This window comes from Syngnathoides biaculeatus, chromosome 11 (assembly GCF_019802595.1).
Source record: "Syngnathoides biaculeatus isolate LvHL_M chromosome 11, ASM1980259v1, whole genome shotgun sequence".
NCBI classification, from domain to species: domain Eukaryota; kingdom Metazoa; phylum Chordata; class Actinopteri; order Syngnathiformes; family Syngnathidae; genus Syngnathoides; species Syngnathoides biaculeatus.
The window spans coordinates 2,620,482-2,637,966 of NC_084650.1; the positions used below are offsets into that span (position 1 = coordinate 2,620,482).

Genomic DNA, 17,485 nt, shown 5'->3' on the forward strand with positions numbered 1-17,485 from the left:
AAACGTGTTGCATATAGGCAGTGACATTTGATCCAAATTGTCACGTGCCTCAGGCAAACAAAACCTGTAGTGTTATGAAAGAAGTCCTGAAATGATTATTTAACTTGAAATCTGTTTGAATTTGGGCATGGGTGTTTCGTATTGTTTTGGGTTTTTTTTTTCCTCCTCGGTTCTGCACTGAAATGCAATTACTACAAAAGCATTTTTTCCACCCACTACTGCAACGACAACAAGGCAGAGGGCGTCCCTTAGCGGTCAACGTGTGCAATCGCGCCATTAAACCGCCTTTTCTGGTATTTTGTGTTCAATCGGATGTTTCTGAGACGTCAGGACCTGGAGACACCCTGGCTTTTTCACTTCAGTCGAGAATTTGCCGGTTGGTGGTTCGAGCGGACGGGCTGACCCGGATTCCCTTCTTCTGGGTCGCGTGCTGCGTCGCTGATGACGGCCCGAGCCTCTTGACTCTCCCGTATCCGTCGGCGGAATAAAAACCCAGCAAGGCGAAGGAGAGACCATTGCATAGCAACAGGCAGCGTTTTTGACTAATTCTGCGCCCAGGGGAGCGAGCGCCACACGCGAGAAGGCGACGGCTACATGATCTGAGCGTTGTGGCCGGGCCGGCGTGTGGAGGCGGCGGGCGGGATGAAGGTGCCGAGGAGACCGAGGCAGACGCTGCTTCTCCCCTGGCTCTGCGGCTGCGGAATCGGTCTGCTCGCAGTCGTCTGGGTGTTGCATCTCAACGACGTTACAGGTGCTTACAGAGAAATACCTTTTGCAGTTTGCGCCTTACTGATTCCCGATTCAAATATTCTTTGGGAAATATGTAGAGCTCGAGAATTCTTCAGCAACGAGCAACATTGGGATGAATGAAAATCCTCGCGGTGTTCTATAAATGTTTTTTTTTCTACATAGCTTTCCCTCGTTGCAGACTCTCACGGATCCTCTTGGGATGCTGATGATGGTGATGTCTTCGTATCTAAAAAGGAGGTCAACGCACGGAAAGATGATCACAACCAATCCTCTGACTCTGTTTCTAAATCTGGTAAAAAAAAATATATATATCTATTTTTCCTGTGTTAGGAGTTACATTTGTTGAAAAAAGACATTGTCTGTCATTGTCAAGCATTTTTCAACACCACTATGCCACCTCAAAGCATACTTTGCTCACCAAATACGTACCTCTATAATGAACAACATTAAAATACAGCTACACATCATTATTTATTATAAACTATTTACCATAAGTCATTTGAGTAGATATAGGAAAGGAAAAAAACTGTACTTCAATAATGATTCCATTAAAATCAGTTGCATACAAATTAGGTCAAAGTTGTGCTTAAATGTTTCAAAACAGTTCTCAAAGATGAGATTCAACTATATTGTACTTTACTTCAAAGTTAAATACACGTACAACTGAACTGTACCTACAAATGTTCTGTATTCATGAAGTAAAACATTTCCTTAACCAGATTTTAATCCAATTTAAACAGATTATTCATAACTACAACCTTCATTCTGTTTGAATTGTACTTTGTGTTTTGCTCATATCATTTGTATTTTATTTAGTGGTTCTTTACCATATAGACTGGAGAGAAGTCATGTATTTCGTGCTATTTGGAGCACAAATTTGAGAATCACTGCTTTAGAATGCTTGCATGGATTTGTATTCATCCCTATTAATTAAATTTTGGGTTTCAGTATTCAGAGTATTACTAAATTAACTGGTCAGGTCCAACTAATCTTTCATAATATCTCCGCCCGTGTGACCGTGTCTTGAGAACTTTGGTGTACGCCACAGACTACCACAAGAATCATAGCCCTGAACGGCACATTGAGGCTCGCATAGCCTTTGAGAGATGTGGTTGCTAAGAAACTGAAGGATGTGCCTCTAGTTGGAATCTGCACGATCAAAGCATCGGTGACCTGCTGATTAGTGACCCTCTTCATCAGCAGCTCTCTCATCACTAAAACATGTTCTGTTCCTGTGAGGCCGGTTTTGAGACAGTATGCACGCTCATCACGGGAAAGAATACTTGTGAATGATGATATTTAATTAGAGTATAGCAATACAACTTTTAATGGTGCATCTTTTACCGTCATGGCGGCTTTGTCCGCCCTTAAAGGTAACGACACTCAAGGAGAAGTTGAGCTGTTTCTCTTGCAAGTCTAGCACATCATTGAGAAAAGTCTACAAGATGGCACGACCGATAGTGGGGGGTTCACAAGAAAAGAAGGCAGAAAACTAATTTAGGATGCATATAAATCGCCTTAGTCATACACTGTGCAAAAGTTCTGCAAAGAGTTTTTGTCAGTCACTCTTTGTGCAATTAGAACGGCTGCAAAGTATTTAGCAAAACTGATTACACAGAAAGGAAATTGTGAGACTAAGTCACAGCAGCAAGGAAATGTGATTAAAGTAGAATTTTCCGAATTTCTGTTTGATAGTGAAAACCTGAGTAATTGGATTATTACTGCTCCAGTTGATAGTTGTTGTCTCTTCTTGTTCAGCCATCAGTGAGTTTCCTGAAGACATTTTCACTCTGGCGCAGCGGAGACAGGGAGCGGTCGTGCTTCACGTGCTCTGTGTAAGTAAACAGCTGGATGAGATGGAAAATGGGAGAGTTGCTTTCTTTCCAAATCACATGAGGACCTATCTCATCTTTGCAGGCTATCTACATGTTTCACGCACTAGCCATCGTGTGTGATGTTTATTTCGTGCCATCGCTCGAAAAAGTCTCTGAGGTTTGATGGGATTTTATTGTGACACATTTCCAATTCAGAACAGAATTTATTGGTTCATTTTGACAAGAAAAGCTAGACCGTAAAAACATTCCAACTTTGATTAACCTCCGTTTCTCTACTCCAGAACTTGCAACTCAGCCAGGATGTCGCCGGAGCAACCTTTATGGCCGCTGGGAGTTCTGCCCCTGAGCTCTTCACATCTTTGATAGGTCAGTTATATACTTATATAATCTCTTCACTCACTTTGGAGTTAATGACATGAAACCTCATCAGCAAATTGTGAACACTCATCAGCAACTTCACCTGATTGGGACTGATCCTCCTCTAGTCACTAGTGAGTCATTGGTGGGGTGGTGACCTTTGAGAAGCTAGTTTGGGATCCAACTTCTTGATTGTGGGTGAGAATGCAATTGGTCTTTGTGTCACCTGCAATTGACTGGTGGCCAATCGAGGCTCTTTCTGACTCATATTTGTCAGGTGGGATAGACTCCAACTTCCCTGCCACCCTGAAGAGAAGCAGTAGAATAGAAAATGATTAGATTGTACACCCGTGCAATTGAAAAACTGAAGAAAGATAACAATAAACCCTTATTTACTTCAAGGTATAAACTGTCCAAATAGGCTAAAGACATTTCAGCCATAGGACAAGTAAAGGTGCAAAACTGTCCATACGTGTTTTCTCAAATCCAGTTTTGCATTATCCATTTTTCTATTCTGTATATCCTGTTAAGGGCGTGGTCAGCCACAGGCTATCCTAGCTGACTTCAGGCGAAAAGTGTTCGCATCCCAGACTGCTCACCAGCCAGTCACATGGCACATATTCTTCTTCTTCTTTTCCTTTCGTCTTGTCCTGTTCGGGGTTCATCTTAGATGAACGCATATTTGTTTGTCACAGTTTCACGTCAGATGCCCTTCCTGACGCAGCCCCTCTGCATTTAGCCGGGGAGAGAAGCTTACAGCACCTGGTATTCCCAAACTGTCTCCCATCCAAGTACTAACCAGGGCCAAACCCGCTTAGCTTCCAAAATCTGACGCAATCGGGCATTCTCAGGGTAGCATGGCTGTAAGCAAGTCACATGGCACATATACATTGAAGAAAATAAATATTTGAACACCCTGCTATTTTGCAAGTTCTCACACTTAGAAATCATGGAGGTGTCACTGCACACAGAAAGACCATTGCTCCCACCACTGTAATTTTGATGTGAAGAACAAGAAAAGGTGACAAGATTACACAACTGTTTAACTAGCAAAGCTGTGGGTGATTGAAGGCGGGGAGAAGCTGGGATACGGCTCACAAGCACGCAACAAAACTTTATGTAGCCTAGCAAGCTAGTGCTACCTCTTGTTCTAGTGGTTTTATGTAAACATGACTTGACACACCTGATTGAACATGCCTCTATGATAATATTACCTTTTCGTGGGGTAACAATTTTGTACGGATATGTTTTATGAGTTTTCTTTATTTAATTCGGTAAAACAACATTCAAAAGGGATGTCTGAGTTGAATAGGTTCATTTTCGTTTGCTTTATTAATTAAAACTTTGGACTTTTGTCAAATTCAAGTTATTTCTGTGACAACTAGGCATGGGCCGAAAACTGCGTTGAAGTTACAGTGAAGAAAATAAGCATTTGAACACCCTGCTCTATGGCAAATTATCCCACTTGGAAATCATGGAGTGGTCTGAAATTTTCATCGTAGGTGCATGTCCACTGTGAGAGAGATAATCTAAAAAAAAAAAAATCCAGAAATCACAATGTATGATTTTTTTTAACAATTTATTTGAGTGATACAGCTGCAAATAAGTATTTGAACACCTAAAAAAAAACAGTGTTAATATTTGGGACAGTGGCCTTTGTTTGCAATTACAGAGGTCAAACGTCAAACCAGGTTTGCACACACTGCAGGAGAGATTTTTGCCCACTCCACCACACAGATCTTCTCTAGATCAGACAGAGTTCTGGGCTGTCGCTGAGAAACAAGATTTTCTATTGGGTTTAGGTCTGGAGACAGGCTAGGTCACACCAGAACCTTAATATTCTTCTCACGGAGCTACTCCTTGGTTTTCCTGGCTGTGTGCTTCGGGTCATTGTCATGTTGAAAGACCCAGCCATGACCTATCTTCAATGCTCTGACTGAGGGAAAGAGGTTGTTCTTCAATACATGGCCGCGGTCATCCTCTCCTTAATACAGTGCAGTGGTTCTGTCCCATGTACCGAAAAACACCCCCAAAGCATGATGCTACCACCCCCATGCTTCACAGTAGGGATGGTTTTCTTGGGATGAAACTCATTATTCATCTTCCTCCAAACATAGTTAGTGGAATTCTGACCAAAAAGTTCAATTCTGGTCTCGTCTGACCACAAAACTTTCTCCCATGACTTCTCTGTATCATCCAAACTTCAGAAGGGCGTTGACATGTGCTGGTTTAAGCAGGGGAACCTCCCCTGCCATGCATGATTTCAAACCATGAGGTCGTAGTGTATTACCAACAGTCACCTTGGAAACGGTGGTCCCAGCTCTTTTCAGGTCATTGACCAAGTCCCGTTATGTAGTCCTGGGCTGATTCATCACCTTTCTAAGGATCATTGAGACCCCACAATATGGTATCTTGCATGGGGCTCCACTCCAATTGAGATTGATCGTCATGTTTAGCTTGTTCCGTTTTCTCATGATTGTTCCAACAGTGGAACTTTTTTCACCATGCTGCTTGGCAATTTCTCCATGGTCGTTTCCAGCCGTGTGGAGTTGTACAATTTTGTCTCTGGTGTCTTTGGACAGCTCTTTGGTCTTGGCCATGTTACAAGTTTGAGTCTTACTGAATCTATGGGGTGGACCGGTGTCTTTATGCAGGTGACGACCACAGACAGGTGCATCTGATTCAGGAATAATACGTGGAGCGGAGGTGGACTTTTAAAGGCGAACCAACAGGTCTTTGAGAGTCATAATTCTAGCTGATAGACAGGTGTTCAAATACTTATTTGCAGGTGTGTCACCCAAATAAATCATTAAAAAAATCATACATTGTGATTTCTGGATTTTTCTTTTTGACTATCTCTCTCAGTGGACATCCACCTACTATGAAAATTTCAGACCCCTATGTGATATCTAAGTGGGAGGACTTGCAATATAGCAGAGTGTTCAAATACTTATTTTATTCACTGTAGAAATAAAAAATAATTTGTTCTCACATGCACACCATCACTTAGTCACTAAGGGGTGGCCAACCTGTGGCTCTTGAGCCGCACACGGCTCTTTGCCGCCTTTCTTGCAGCTCTCGTGAAGGCATGAAAGTATATCGAAGTTCTGTTCACGTGCTTTGCATGAATTTATTCCAGTAGTTGCAACCACGGTTTGTGGAGTTTATTACGGTTGTTATGGGTATTGTGACAACAAGCTCAGTGTGTGTGTGTGGTGTGTGTGTGTGTGTGTGTGGTGTGTGTGTGTGTGTTGTTTGTCACCGTGTGAGTTGAGACGGGACTGCTCGGCGTGTGCAGCGGGATTGTGGGGGGGGGGGGGGGCGAGGTGGCAACCGGAGAAGAGTGGCTTTATTGTCCCCGCCACCCAGCTCAGCTGTACAACGAGAGAATGAAGAGTTAACCCTGGGGAAGACGACATTATCATGAATAAGAGGTCTCCGTTGCGTCTATCGATCTCGGTCACGTGACCGCAGCTGGTAAAGTTAGCATGGTATTTTTGGCATCCTGGCTTTCACATAGACTTAAAATAGCAGCACAGTAGAGACAGTGGCACTGAAGAGTTGGAATTGGCGGGAATAAAGATGTTGAGGTTCTCTCTAGAAGTGTCGAGGTTGGATAAGATTATGATCCTGCATATTTACGCTTGCATACTGAAAACAGCATGACGGGGAAACCGGAGGTAACCCACATTGCTCATGAATGAATGTGGTTGGTCGGAGGAACCGTAGGCACAGAATGGCAGCCACATTTCCCTCAGACGGCCCCACGGCCAGCTACGGCTCCACAAGCCAGCGAGTGTGACTGTGGAGTGAATGAATAAAGTGTGCAGTCGTAAAGCATCTCCAACTATCCACAAGTGTGTTGCACGTGTAGTAAGGGATCACCGTGGAAGAAAAGAGATGTAAAATTGACTTGGTAAACCTGCAAACAGCAGTCGTTTCAAAAAGGTCACACAAAACAAGAAAGAATACAAAAATTCATTCTGAAAATAGGACAAACATGGATAAGCCGTTTAGTAATGCTGCTACACTTATTTCAGCCAAGAGAACGTTCTGTTTTGTTTTGGGTTTTTTTAAGACAATGATGTTCATTGTTGTCTGAGAGAATCTCTTGTGTCTCCTGAGTTATTTGTCGAAAACATGACAGGGTTGTCTCATTTTGGATGACAAGTTGCGACCTCTGGTTCTCTGGCTCTGGTACTCAAATAACTTGATGTAACTTTCTCAAGCTGCAGGCAGAAAGTAGAATGAGTGCTTATGTGTGGCTATCAACCCCCAGGCAAGACAGACCCTTTCCAAAAATGTGAATGTCATGAGTTCTTTTGACCTGCAATTGGCTGGCAACCAGTTCAGGGTGTACCCTGCCTCCAGCCCAATAACAGTTGGGAGAGGCTCCAGCACTTCTGTGACTCTTGTGAGGATAAGCAGTTAAGAAAATGGATGGGTGGATGGATGGATGGATGGATGGATGGATGGATTAATTTCTTTCAAATAGTTAAACTTTTCTACGTTATAGATTCATGGCTCACAATTTCAATAGTTTTAAGTATTTATTTGTTTATTTTTACCCCCCCCAAAAAACCTGGCCTTCTCCTGGTGTACGCCACCTCCCGCCCAAAGACAGCAGGGACAGTGTCCAGCAAATCCATGACCCTCATGAGGATAAGCGGGTCAGAAAATGGATGGATGGGTGATTGAGTAAAATATGGTACTTTCAAAATGATACGTTGAGCTCCAATACTTGGTTGGGAAGCCTTTTGGTTTAATCACTGCCTCTGTGCCGGATCTGATCCCAGATCCTCAGAACTCTGAAGCAAATGTGCTGCCATGCTTATAATATTTACTCTATATGTGAAGAAAAATGCATTTTCGTCACATTACGCAAGTGTAATTAGCTACATCCTGACTCAGTCACGTTCAATCTGTCTTTAGGAGTGTTTATCACAAAAGGGGACGTAGGTGTGGGCACAATTGTGGGCTCAGCAGTCTTTAACGTCCTCGTCATCATTGGTATCTGTGGCATCTTCGCAGGACAGGTATCGCACAAAGACACAAATAAGGCCATATTTGCTGGATCTGAGAAATAAACATCACATGTGTGCTTCTTCTCTCTGCAGACAATCTCTTTGAGCTGGTGGCCTTTGTTTCGCGATGCTGTCTTCTACATTTTGTCCATCATTGTGCTCATTGTGGTGAGAAGTTAACAACATATTTACCATGTCATCTGTTGTATGCGCAAACATTTTAGTTTTGCATTTTCTTATGGATTTGCAGGTGATCTACGATGAAAAAGTCCAGTGGTAGGACATAAGATGAATTATTCGATCTTATAAGATTGGCTTGCTGATTTGAGTATTCCTAAATGTATGTTTGTATGCTTGTGCATCTGCAGGTGGGAGACCATCATACTGATCTCCATGTACGGAATATACATAATCATTATGAAGTGAGTGTAATAATTTTACTTCCCCTTGTTTGTATGAAGCTGCCGCGCTATCTCCATTGGTGTGTGTGTGTGTGTGTGTCAATGTGTGTAGGTTCAATGGCTCTCTGTGCGGCCTGGTAGAGCGATACTGCCACCGGGCGGGTCAGCCATGTTTGAGCAGCCTGCGACGTGCAACAGCGGTGGGGAACGCCGGAGACTGCGATGCCGACATCGTGCCGCTGAAGTCAGGTATGTGCGCCCGTTTGCTAGCATGTCAGCTGACCCAGTGACACAATTGAAGTTGTGTGGTCATCATTTCTTTAACAGGCAGCAGTTCTAACAGTTCTGATGATTAGATGTTTTTGTTCTTGCTATCTCCTGCTAGGAGGCTGCCACGTTATCTTGGGCAGAGCAAAGCATTTCATTATTGGAAGCAAATGTATGATCATTAGGATCACAATTATTCCTACAACAACGTTCCTATCTTCAATTATTTGATTCAGTCGTCCACTAAAATTTAATATGACGATATTGCTTCTCAGGGCAATATACAATTAATATTCAATTACTCAAGATTAATTCCAAAACCTTTGATTTGATTTGATTTGATTTTTGATCAATCCCCGCCCTTAATAAAAACGTCTCTGTAGAAGTTCTTCAGAAACGGACAAAGGCCCTACAAATCCCAGGAAAAAGAAAGTTGCAATTAAGCGAGAATATCAGAAGTCCTGCTTAAAATAAGGATTTATCACTCCAGCTGATTTTTCTCGGCGTGAGATGAGGTGACAATGGAGCCTTCGAAACGTCCACCAAATATCTTCTATTTCTGACATCATATCTTTGTGAAGACCAGCACAAAATTCTGGAGTACCCTGGACATAAGCAACACAATTTGGGTTTCATTGTTTTGCATTTCCCCAAAAGGTGACTGAAGTTCATTTAGTGTTATTGTTTTATGCCCCTCTGTACAAATATTGTATTACAGTGAAGAAAATAAGTATTTGAACACCCTGCTACATTGCAAGTTCTCCCACTTAGAAATCATGGATGGGTCTGAAATATTCATTGTAGGTGCATGTCCACTGTGAGAGAGATAATCTAAACACAAAAATCCAGAAATCACAATGTATGATTTTTTTCTAACGATTTATTTGTGTGATACAGCTGAAAATAAGTATTTGAACACCTGAGGAAAAAAATGTTAATATTTGGTACAGTACCCTCCAAAGATTTTCTATTGGGTTTAGGTCTGGAGACTGGCTAGGCCACGCCAGAACCTTGATATGCTTCTTACGGAGCCACTCCTTGGTTTTCCTGGCTGTGTGCTTCGGGTCATTGTCATGTTGAAAGACCCAACCACGACCCATCTTCAATGCTCTGATTGAGGGCAAGAGGTTGTTTCGGAAAATCTCACAATACATGGTCGTGGTCATCCTCTCCTTAATACAGTGCAGTGGTTCTGTCCCATGTACCGAAAAACACCCCCAAAGCATGATGCTACCACCCCCATGCTTCACAGTAAGAATGGTGTTCTTGGGATGGAACTCATCATTCATCTTCCTCCAAATACGGTGAGTGGAATTATGACAAAAAGGTCCATTTTGACCTCATCTGACCACAAAATGTTCTCCCATGACTCCTCTGTATCATCCAAATGGTCATTGGCAAACTTAAGACGGGCCTTGACATGTGCTGGTGTCTGCAGGGGAACCTTCCCTGCCATGCATAATTTCAAACCATGACATCTTAGCGTATGGATAGGTTTCCAATTATGCCATCTTGTGTGTCATACAGGTCAGAGAACACAGGTGATCGGTGAAGCGGGAAGTTTTTTTCTATCATTAATTTATCCGATTGGTCTAAGGACTGCAGTGACGTCATTGGAAACCTATCCATTACCAACAGTCACCTTGAAAACTGTGGTCCCAGCTCTTTTCAGCTCATTGTCCTGTCGTGTAGTCCTGGGCTGATTCCTCACCTTTCTAAGGATCATTGAGAGCCCACGAGGTGATATCTTGCATGAGGCTCCACTCCGATGGAGATTGACCGTCATGTTTAGCTTGTTCCGATTGCTCCAACAGTGGACCTTTTTTCACCAAGCTGCTTGGCAATTTCTCCGTGGCTCTTTCCAGCCGTGTAGAGTTGTACAATTTTTGTCTCTGGTGTCTTTGGACAGCTCTTTGGTCTTGGCCATGTTACAAGTTTGAGTCTTACTGGTTGTATGGGGTGGACAGGTGTCTTTATGCAGGTAACGACCTCACACAGGTGCATCTGATTCAGGATAATACATGGAGTGGAGGTGGACTTTTAAAGGCGGACTAACAGATCTTTGAGGATCAGAATTCTAGCTGATGGACAGCTGTATCACACATATAAAAGGTTAAAAAATCATATATTGTGATTTCTGGATTTTTCTTTTAAGATTATCTCTCTCACAGTAGACATGCACCTACGATGAAAATTTCAGACCCCTCCATGAATTCTAAGTGGGAGAACTTGCAATGTAGCAGGGTGCTCAAATACTCATTTTCTTCAATGGATGTGAAACGTGTGGTGGAAATGGTGGGAAAAGAGTTGGGGATATCTCTATCTGCTTTATTTGTATGTCGTAACATTTTTCTTCCTCTACTTTCCGTCAACGTCTTGACCAGATTCGTGCGCTATTGTTGGTCAGGACTCGAGGGCGCTGATGGTGGATGAGCTGCTCAACCTCCATCCGCACCAGCTCACTTTCTCAGAGGCAAGCCTTCGTCTTCTCATCACCTCGCATTTCCTCCCCTACACTCGCCTGCGCATGGCGGGACGCACGGTCATCAACGAGGTACACCGCATGGCTTGCACCCCTTTACTAAGTCCGCGGTCTCAGGTCGCCTCTGTGGAACAAGGAAAATAGCTCAACTATTTACAAACTACAGTACAGACCATACGACTGTTTTCACAGCTCTCTTGACAGTTGAAAAATGATTCAAACACAGACTTTGCAAATTTAGTGATACGAAGCACCTTTTAAGCGAAAACCACTTGGAGCTTTAGAGCATTGAGGTTCACCTTTATGGCCATCATGGAGCTGGTGGAGGGACTATCAACAAAATGAGGGGCTGGGGAGGGAACCCATCGGGAACCCATCAAGCAAAAGCATGTCAGATGGTATGGATTTTTTTTTTCTTCTGATGATATCACTCTCTTGTTGCAAGACAGGATTCATAGGACTTCATTATAACTTCCTATATGATAACAATTGCAGGGGACAAGCAAGGCCAACTTGGCTGTTTGGATGACACACTAGAAGCAGTCATCCCTGTGTCCCGGGCAGTCCCAGGAGTCTGCAGGAACAGGAAATGTATCAAAAGGACACGAGAGAAAATGGACCCAACGGGGATTATGAACATTCATTCATTCATACACATTGATTGTGCAATGGAAGAATCTCTCCGTATTAAATGTAAGATAGAAAGAACATGTCTGTCTCCACTGAGATTGACTCTAAAACTTCACAGACTGTTGCAAAAAAGCTACTCGCATTGTCATAACACTGCCACAGTTAGCCCGTCTATGGCATTTTCATTGTTTGTTAGCATCAAACTAAAATGACCAAGCTATGTGGTAGTTTTCAAATACACTTGTAAATTACTTTAATTTTATATTATGTATTTAAAGGTCTAGTGTCATCCCTACAAACATTCTAAAATAGATATTGAAATGAAAAATACATATAAGATTATTCACTTCAAAGTCAAGCGCGTCATCCATTTGTACAGTTGCGGAAGTCTCATTCGACATCCAAGTGGTCGCCATATTGGCTGCATTTACTGTCCGTGACGTCACCCGGACATTCGCCATTGAAAACACGCTGTGACCCGTCCTGTAGGACACGCCCCTTCAGACACGGAAGCTCTTTTTGAAGAAAACATCTCACAACCGAGTGAAGTCTCCGGGGCAATATTACCCTATTGTTTCGAGCCATATTTAGATGACATGCGGATCACGGCCAAACGACCTCCCCGCCCTATCCACCTCCACACGGCGGTGATAAACGCCCACTTCCGCAGCAGACATGAGCGACCGCGGCGACGAGCCACCCCAGCCGACAAGGCCGCGGGCAGGCTCGGCCTTGTCGACAATGCTGGTTGCGATCCACAAGGCCTGTCACCTACTTGTCATTTGGAATCCACGAAGCTCTCGTCCTCTGCCCCCGTGCAATCCATTTTTCACGACGAATCAGGTCTCTTGCAAACTTATGAAGGGTAAATCCATCCTCCCGAGTGTTCAAGCAATGTTCAGCAATGCAACGAGCCAGCATTTTGGCTAACACGAAGGAACAACGAGCTAGCTTCCCACAGGTACCACTTGAGGGTAGTCCTGCCCTGTACGTCACTTCCTGCTTCTTCTCGAAAACAAATCCCTCGTGAGGATTTTCATGGCGGGAGTTACAAAAAGCTGTATATGTCAAAATCATGTTTTGTGGTGAAAAAACGCATGGGTCCATGTCGGCTGCCGTTTTTTTTCATTAATAACATACTAAAAATCATGCATTTCATGACAGTGGCACTTTAAGATGGTAGTGCCAATAAGCAGTTTCAAGCCTCCTTTATGAAGAATTATTTCCACTGCTGCTTGTTGAGGAGTTGAGATAACTTCACTGCCACCATTCAGCACTTGTAACTTGAGTTTTTGCTCGGACGTGAAAAAAAAAAATTGGCCAGACGACAGCTCGTATGTCACAAACTCCTAAGTTGGGTCAAGTCAAACAAACCTATCCACACCAATTAAAAAAAAAAAAAAAAAAAAAAAAGAAGAAGACTAAAAATACAATGGCACCTGCAAACTCCATTTATGATTCCTCTCTTTGCTCCCCTGCATGCATCCTCACCATTTTCAATATTTCCTTGTGCCGTTATGGGCTGCATGTCAGAACATGTGCATGTGGCTCATCTCTGCTCTACTCTACTCTGTCACACTCTCAGCTGTTTGACTCCAACACGAACTCTAACCCCTAGAACTCCACAGCTCAGGTCCTTTGGTGTTTGGTTGGTTGGTTTTCACTCGCTTCCTTCCAACAGAGGCAGAGACTGATCCGAGCTCAGGTAGGCGCGAAAGAGGGCGGAGCTTCAGGGGACGACGGATGCGGTGCCAGCAGGCTGTGGGAGAAAGAGAACGGATCAGCAGCCGAGGCCGATTGTCAGCCTTTGGACGTGGGGAGAGAGGCAGGAAAGGAGGCAGGTAACGACGTCGGAAGCGCAACTCAGGCGAAAGAGGAAGAGGAGGAGGATGAGCAGGAGGGGGAAGAGGAAGAAAACGCCCCCTTCAAACCCTTCATCGTGCCAGGTGAGCGCTTGGTAGGATTGTTTGTGGACTTGAATATCGCATATGAGATGTAAACGGTTGAATGTGTAACCAAGCATACTTCTCTAAGATGGCTGGTGTGTCCGTGTGAAGTGGTTCCTCTCCTGGCCAGTCAACCTCTTGCTCCACTGTACCGTGCCCGATTGCACCCTGCCGCAGTGGGAACGCTGGTACCTGCTCACCTTCCTGGCCTCCACACTCTGGATTGCCCTCTTCTCCTACCTCATGGTCTGGATGGTACGAAATGCACCAGCTGCACATAGCTGAGCCATTGAGAACTGGAGTGGCCTCACTCCATTTTGGTCACTTTGCTATCAAATCTGGGGCATGGAATATGATTTCTTCTGAATACTTGCTTTGTTTCCCTCACATTTACAATTGTAATAATAAAGCAGTTATAAGGATTTCAATAGATTAGAGATAAGGACATGCTTATCCACCACTCAGCTACTGTATTTTTGTTGGTGTAAATAAATTATAGTTTGACCAATTAAAGGAAATCTGGCACACCGGTTGGGAATCACTGACGTAGGTTGCCTGAAAGGAAAGAAGCAAACGGGGATCAGATAAAGGTTTGCTGCTGTCGGAGCTCTCAAGAAATTTCATGAAATTCAATCAATGAAAGTCATTTATTCCGATACGAAGATGCAATGGAATTTAAGATTACTTTTTGAATCTAATATCAACTTCTGAACCTCACAATCTGGGCCGTTGGCCCAGTATTGCACTGAACGAATCAAGAAAGCTGACTGCCCTTTAGATGTTCAAATCGTCACTGAAGGAAATAAAATTAAATGAAAACTGAATTGTTTTATTCATTTTTCCGGAAATGGAGTTGGAACGCAGCAGTTCCCAGTAGTTACATTTTGTTTTCCTCTCTGTGTAGGTGACCATCATTAGCTTCACACTCGGAATTCCAGACGTCATCATGGGCATCACGTTCCTGGCAGCCGGCACCAGCGTACCTGACTGCATGGCCAGCCTCATTGTTGCCCGACGAGGTGTGTGTCTTGTGTCAAAGTACACGTTCACTATATACGTTGTTGTTTTCGTGTATTGTTAAGTAGGGATATGGGATTGGCGGTTCGGGGGGGGACCTTCAGCTAAATGATCACCTATCTTTCTTCTCTCTCCGAACAAGCTCTCAAACACCCGGCTTCGGTTGTGAGTCTTGAACGTGCGTGTTATGAGCACAGCTACCGGCCATCCTTTACTTCCATTACTTATACTGCAAAGACAAAATGAGATGGAGGGATAAATCCGTGACTTCCATCGTGCATTTTCTCATGTCTTCATTTCCCTTGTTCAGCTTCATCAGTGGCTCCTTAAACAATGAACTTTCTAGCACCAAATGTGGTGTTTTTTCCGCAGGCTTGGGCGACATGGCCGTGTCCAACTCCATCGGCAGTAATATCTTTGATGTGCTGCTGGGTTTGGGCTTCCCCTGGGCACTGAGGACCCTCATTGTCAGCTATGGATCAGTGGTAAGCTTGTACGTCTTATATTCAGCCACCGACGCAAATGATGCACGTCTCTCCCAGATCCATAGTAACCCCCCCCCCCCCCACACACACACACACACTTTTGCCACATAAGGCTGCATTATATTGGTCCCTGTCCCCAAATCCCCTCTCCTCTTAAGTGGGGTTTAAAGGGGCGCCAGTATTTCTACATGGGAGATATTCGGTGAAGAGTGAGTATAGGGCAACGTTTCCGTTCAGAAATAAAAGTATGTGCAATGTACTGCCTAGATAATGATGTTGCTATCTTCCAGGAGTGAGAGGCAAAATCGCTTGTAAAACCCACGCTTGTGTTTGGAAGTCTGGGGTCATGGTTTTTAATCCGAAATCAGCACCGTCCTTAGACCAAAACGTTTTGTTTCACTAGGTGACAATCAACAGCAGGGGCCTGGTGTACTCCGTAATCCTGCTCTTGGCCTCGGTTATGCTCACTGTAAGCACATCCGACTCAGATATGTTTGATTCTTTGCTATTTTTGTCCTTTGAGAAGTTCCATGGATGACAAGATGCGGTCTCCCCGTCCACGTCATAGGTCCTTTGCGTCCATCTGAACCGCTGGAAGTTGGACCGCAGGCTGGGACTCTGGCTGGTGCTGCTCTACGTCATCTTCCTCCTCTGCGCCATCAGCTTCGAGAGGCTGTAGACGACAGGACGCACATGCAAGCTTTTTCCATCGGAACGAATTTGTCGTCTTGCGTCCAATAATGCCCTTTTGATAAAGAAGTACTTAACATGCTTTTGTAACTCCACTTCTGCACACCACCCAAAAACGTGGGAAAAAATAATGGTTTGTATTCTGCAGACTCCAATTCCAATGAAGTTGGTATGTTGTTTACCAGAAAACAATGATTTGCAAAACCTTTTGAAAATATACTCAACTGAAGACAGGAAAAAAAACCCAATATTTGTTTAATCTGATTAAGGTTATTAGTTTGGTTTGCTTGTATTGTGATTGTAATCAGTTTCGAAGTCCAAGCCGAATGAAAATTCTCTTCATAAACATCAGTCGGAAGTTAATGTTTTCAGATTCCCTCTGCCAAACCTATCAGTAAAAAAAAAAGAAAAGTGCATTTTCATTATGTAAAGTTTCATATTCTCTCATTTTGAATTTGATGCTTGCAACACATTCCAAAAAAGATGGGACAGGGTCATGTTAACCACTGGGTTGCACCACCTTTCAACAATTGAATAAGTTTGGGAACTGAAGACACACTAAATGCTTTCCCATTCTTGCCTAATGTACAACTTCAGTTGCTCAACAGTCCGGGGTCTTCATTCTTGCATTTTACGTGACATAATGCGCCACATATTTTCAATGGGAGACAGGTCAAGTCTAGTACATGCACTCTTGAACTAAAAAGCCACACTCTTGTGAAATGCAAAATGTGGCTTGGCAAAAATCAGTGATGTCCCTGAATAGAAGTTGCTTGGATGGCACCATGTAGTGCTCCAAAACCTGTATGTGTACCTTTCAGCATTAATGGTCTGGGCTTTTGAACTTTACATTGATAATAATCCAGACGGTCCTTTTCTTTCATTTTAGAGGAAACGACGTCCATGATTTCCATGAAAAAGTTTGAAATCGGCAGACTGCAATAACTTCATTTTACGTCAGTCCATTTCGATGAGTTTAGGCCCAGACGGCAGCCTTTCTGAGTATTGTGGAGACTCACCAGTTTCCAATTAAGCCGTTTCCTGTGGTATGGTCCAAACAGGTGTTTGGGTTTTTTTTAGCGTTCATCAACTTTCCCAGTGTTTAGTGGTCCCTGCCTCAATTGAGAGTATTTGCAAAAACTGAAAAAAGTATTCCACAGTTTGATCATTGTTTTTGTTACATGCTTTTGAATATAGATTGAAAAGTATTTTCAAATAATTTTATTCAGATTTTATTTACATTTTACACATCCTGACTTCATTGGAATTGGGGCTTGTACCTGTTGTACTTAATACTGTGGCAGTTTATTTCATCTTTTTGGGAGTTTACATGTTAAGTAGTTTTTTTTTTGCCCAATTTGTATTACTCATTTGTGTTGTACACGACTGGCTGATCACGCTCTAGTGATAAGGTAGTTGCACCATTTCCAGGTGTGTGTTGGCCTTGTGCACGCGCAAACCTTTTTATGCTTGGTAAAATACAAAAGCTTGTTTGGATGTTTCAGATTGTCCGTGCCATGAGGGTGTGCTGGGCTGTGGTTGTTGACGGGTAAATTAAAATGCTGCATTATGTGACAATTATTAAGTGCTCCATTTCAAAT

The 17,485-nt window shown here is 43.3% G+C and overlaps 1 protein-coding gene and 1 pseudogene across 2 annotated transcripts; one reads left to right on the forward strand and one right to left on the reverse strand.

Moving 5' to 3' along the window:
• The first annotated feature begins 167 nt into the window (after positions 1–167).
• On the forward strand, positions 168–17,383 carry LOC133509006 (sodium/potassium/calcium exchanger 3-like). Of its 2 annotated transcripts, none has more exons than XM_061835620.1 (17): positions 168–751; positions 929–1,042; positions 2,509–2,585; positions 2,668–2,742; positions 2,867–2,951; positions 7,875–7,978; positions 8,060–8,134; positions 8,217–8,242; positions 8,335–8,388; positions 8,480–8,616; positions 11,019–11,188; positions 13,428–13,692; positions 13,781–13,947; positions 14,597–14,711; positions 15,082–15,194; positions 15,598–15,663; positions 15,763–17,383. In XM_061835620.1, the coding sequence occupies exons 1-17, from the start codon at positions 643–645 to the stop codon at positions 15,871–15,873; spliced, it is 1,863 nt and encodes a 620-aa protein (XP_061691604.1). In that variant the 5' UTR covers positions 168–642; the 3' UTR covers positions 15,874–17,383. The 2 variants fall into 2 exon arrangements, with proteins under 2 accessions (XP_061691604.1, XP_061691605.1); XM_061835621.1 differs by having other exon boundaries at positions 176–751; positions 11,019–11,107.
• LOC133509286 (5S ribosomal RNA) lies at positions 3,693–3,811 on the reverse strand (annotated as a pseudogene).
• Positions 17,384–17,485: the final 102 nt, after the last annotated feature.